Source organism: Berghia stephanieae, chromosome 13, assembly GCF_034508935.2.
Source record: "Berghia stephanieae isolate SIO BIC M18660-M18661 chromosome 13, UCSD_Bste_1.3, whole genome shotgun sequence".
NCBI lineage: Eukaryota > Metazoa > Mollusca > Gastropoda > Nudibranchia > Aeolidiidae > Berghia > Berghia stephanieae.
In genome coordinates, this window is record NC_088372.1 from 29,231,449 (window position 1) to 29,236,463 (window position 5,015).

The following is a 5,015-nucleotide window of genomic DNA, read 5'->3' on the forward strand; positions in this document are numbered from 1 at the left end:
AACACACACACACATACATAAACACGTGCGCAAGCATATATACGCGCGTGCGCAATTGCTAATTATCATATATCAATTACTCAAAATCAAACTCGCACAACCCAACATCACTTGTACGTCAGACAGACATAATATACTCACACACACTCACACACACACACACACACACACACACACACATACACAATCACACACATTCAGCCACCCCCCCCCCCCCCTTTGCAAACACACATAACAAAGTATTATATTTTGCTAACATTTTCAACAGACGACATTACATGTACACGCAAATAGAAACAACACGATAACCCTAATGTTCGGGTTATTTCCCTTTTCCATCATTTATCCTTTTTTCCCTACGGAACACGACTAAGTGCGTTATCGATACAGGTTATAGGACCAAAATTCACATACACACACACACACACACACACACACACACACACACACACACAGCTTTTATATAGAGCAATATCCACTTAATGTGCTCAGAGCGTTTTACAAGGGGTCCCGCACACACACACAGACACACACATACACACTCAATCCTAATGACTTCATTTAGAAAACGGCCTTCTCACACCAACCACCCTTGTTTCATGGGATGTCACAATGACTGTGCTGCTGCGGTGATCATGTCTGCACCTGGGGAAGAAAGAACAAAAAAAGGTCATTTTAAAGGATTTTTAAAGAAATAAATTTTATCACCCACCACCTTAATCCGGAATTATAATATAATATAATAATAATAATATATATATATATATATATATATATATATATATATATATATATATATATATATATATATATATATATATATATATATATAAACCAACATCACAACGATATCAACACCAATCACCGCCAAACCAACATCACAACGGAAGTAAAGATACAAGAATAACAACAATGATCCCAAAATGGAATAATCATTCTACGGAGATAGTTTGCCGACTGAAGACGTAGATGGAAGCCACAGAAACATGTGTTTCGGCCATATAAGTGAGTGAATCCATTTATATTTTATATTATATATATATATATATATATATATATATATATATATATATATATATATATTGAGCTTTAATATAGAGCAATATCCGCTAAATGTGCTCGGAGCGTTTTACAAGGGGTCCCTGACCAACAGCAACACGGAACAAGTAGAACGAGACTTGAGGCCCTGCCTGTCAGGCGATATTACATTTTTTCCGGACAGAGACAACGCTGTTAACGGCCAGGTACTCATTTTACACCTGAGTGCGGTGAGAGAATGTGAGTAAAGAGCTTTTCCAAGGACTCAATCAACTATGCGCCGAGCGAGGTTCGAACTCAAGATCTTCCGACACGACAGTGAGTGTCATACCACTTGACCACATAGTCGCACAAAAATTATGCCTTGTTAACCAGATGTCAAAGGCAAATTTAAAAGATACCGAGTTCGAGTGCCTGCTGCGCCGTGTGGCCTTGAGCAGGTCAACTCGCCCTAGCTATTCGAGTCTTCCCTTGGAATAATATTATACTCTAAAGACAAATTTGTCCTTTGTGATGAATAAAGGGAATTTATTTATTTATTTATTTATTTATTTATTTATTTATTTATTTATTTATTTATTTATTTATTTATTTATTTATTCATTCATTTATTCATGATCTAGCAGGTCAAACCTTGAATAGCTTCTTATTTTTAATCTAAAATTTATCTGAAACATGCTCTATGAATAGGGGTTCGAGGAAATCATGGGGCTTCATTACTGAGCTAGGGCTGATGAATGCAAACAATATCATACATGCCATTCAACACAAACCAAACACACATACACATATACACACGTACACACACACACACATACACACACACACACACACACACAGAGAGAGAGAGAGAGAGAGAGAGAGAGAGAGAGAGAGAGAGAGAGAGAGAGAGACCAAAACGTTTTCATAATAGATAGCCACGAAATCTGTCTTTTATACTGCTATGGAGCTTGCCCAGCAAAAATCATATCCAAAGAGAAGGATTAGTAAATGATGTTGAGCACAGTGTTAAGACGCAAAGCTGATGAACTGCTAGAATGGTGACTGGTTGTGGGGTGAAAAAGCATGTAACGCCGATTTTAATATCTTTGCATTGGCTCCCTGTTAACAGGGAGTTAATAGTTCAAAATTCTATGCTATTCTTTTAAATGTTTTAAATGCTATTCCAATATGATAGATTTTATGCTTAAATTATCAATTTATTGTTGTGTTTTATTTGCATTGTAAAGGGCCTCTGAGCACATTGTGGATCTAGGCGCTATATAAATTCATTCATCCATTCATTCATTCATTCATGAACAGCCGTATATTGTTTTGTTTTCGCTTTTAAGGGTTTTACGTCATATCAGCGCCAGTAAAAGGGAAGAAAATGGGATAGTTAAAAGTTCTAGAATTACAATTAAAGCACCTAAGAAAAGGTCAGACAAAGTGGTTCAAATAGGAAACAGATGTAGATTCCAAGAGCATACTATCAAAGTACTTAGTTTGAGATCACCTAAACGTCTCATCCTGACACAAGCACATGTCCCCACTAAGAGGAACACACTCAAATGTTATACAAATCATATGTAAAACAAAAACAATACATGAATGACAGAGAGATGATTTACAAGAAAGAAAAAAATCATCTCCCAAAACCCTAACTATAAATTTGACTGTTTCCCTCCCAACCATGGCCAAGACAAAACCAAGTAATCTCATCCCAAGACAAAGACAGAAAGCATGTTGGAAAACAGATATAAGGGGATAGAAGACATAGTAAGTGCCTCCCTGCTCACCATGGGAGGCCAGGAACCCCACCCAGCCATGTTGTTTAGTCTGCGGCAGACGTGTATATCGACAATACATGAAAGCATTGTTACCGCCTTCCGGTAAATTGAAGGAGGAAAAATCTGATTAATCAAAAATATTATCTAACATTCGACGTTGATTTTGTTGGTATGGATTTGAATAAGCAAAGTTGCTCCTATCCAGCTATGTTGATGAATCTTTTCAAATCCCCCCCCCCCACCTTCATCTCGCTTATCATTCTCATGGGAGCTTGACTGTGTTTACTACACAGAGCCCCGTTTCTGCCTTCATGATCATCATCAGCTACTCATTACAACTAACTCCCCGGTGCCATTATTATTAACTCCATCTTGTACCCCGGTCTATCGCTTAAGTGGCCTTTAATAACAACAAAGGAATCGAATTGTGTACCATAGCAACGGGGCCATTTTGAGTTTCCTCCCACTTGTAATGGGGGTAGTGTCGGGCACAATAATTATTGATCACATGAAAGACTTTCATAGCTTGACAAACTAGTGATAATAATGAAGCCTTCACTCATCTTTCCTCGATTCTCCTACAAAGTTAATAATTAAACTCTTCGGGTTGTGTTGGGAAATAAAAATGTAAAAAAAGGGGGATGGGGGGGGGGGGCGAGGGTAATTAAAAAATCAAAAATAATGTTGGCAGTACTTTTAAAAAATATAAAATGATTTTGATTGGTAATTTTCAAATTATCACATTTGAAATCATAGCCAGAAATGCGAAGACCCCCCCCCCCCCCAATTGTTATAAAAGAAATACAGACAAAAATGTGTACATCTATGTCCTTTGTATTGATTCACTAGGATCAATGCGCTCAAAAATGCTTCAGTAGTTCCTTTATTCGGAGACCACGTGGGATCAAGTTTCTATTTCAAAAAGTACAAGCAGGCCTGAGATAATTTTTTTTTTAAATCATTCTTTGCTCACTTGGACATCTTGTTTGACAAATTATCTATATTATTCATTCGTGGAATGCCTAGGCGACGGTACGGTATCTTATGATGTCGTGGCGGATAAGGGCGTTAAGAAAGAATGAAATATCACTCTTTCAAATTATGCCCATCGCTTCTCACTGTGACGAAGTCTCAGGTTTGAGAGTTTTTGACACGATGAGGGTCATTTTAATTTATATTTACTTGTTTTTTGGTCAAAATGAAATTCTAAAAACTTGGGGTTTTCTTTTTCAGAACACGACTGCAAACTTCTTGTTTTCTAAATGATTTCTGACTCGGGCGAGACAGTATTTCTGCGTCGCCGACACAAAGACATTAATGAGATCAGACATAATTCTAGTCCAATAGATAAAGAGTTAGAAATACTCACTGAAATTTATTCTTCACTTAAAATGCAAAACAGGATAGACTCGTATCATTATCCTCTAAAGAAATAATATGTCGGGAACTGATAAAACACGCTTTTCTCTCATTTTTGCCAGAATTTGTTTTAAAAACAAAGATAACAGACCAGTACCAACTAATCAAGGATTTTTCAACATGAGGATTCGTTCGCGGAGAAGGTTTATTATGATTACGATTAAACATTTTAAACAGTAAGGGGTTATTTAAGTCTTTCTAAATTTGAAAAATAAAAATTTTCCAGCCAAATTTAGGAGAGATAAAAGTGTTTTGACTCTGTACAATATTGTATTCTATCAAATTTACACATTATTTACAACTAAGGACCTTTCTCAACTGAAATGCGATACTTTAAAATAAAAAAAAACAAAAAACAAAACAAAACAAGACATTTCAAAGATTTTGGCTACAAAACACCTCCTCCTTATAATATCAATTGATTGTGCGGCTATGTGGTCAAGTGGTATGACACTCGCTTTCGGATCGGAAGGTCCCGAGTTCGAGCCTCGCTCACCGCATAGTTGAGTTCTTGGAAAAGGCTCTTTACTCACATTCTCTCATCGTACTCAGGTGTAAAATGAGTACCCGGCCCTCAGCAGCGTAGTCTCTGTCCTGACAAAAAAATTGTAATATCGCCTGACAGGCGTCATGTATCGTTCTACATGTTACGTGTTGCTGTTGGTCAGGGACCCCTTGTAAAGAGCTTTGAGCACATTTAGTGGATATTGCGCTATATAAAAGCTCAATTTTAAAGAATTGATTAAAATGACGATCATATTGTCAAAAACTTTCAAAACTGGGACTTAC

At 36.8% G+C, this 5,015-nt stretch overlaps 1 protein-coding gene across 1 annotated transcript in view; it reads right to left on the reverse strand.

Moving 5' to 3' along the window:
- Positions 1–240: 240 nt before the first annotated feature.
- The window catches only part of LOC144958699 (cardioacceleratory peptide receptor-like), a 200,765-nt gene continuing 195,990 nt past the window's right edge, over positions 241–5,015 (reverse strand). Inside the window, exon 9 of the mRNA XM_078890842.1 lies at positions 241–645. Within this exon, the coding sequence (XP_078746968.1) occupies positions 558–645 (88 nt within the window). The 3' untranslated portion in view covers positions 241–557. The remainder of the gene's footprint in view (positions 646–5,015) is intronic.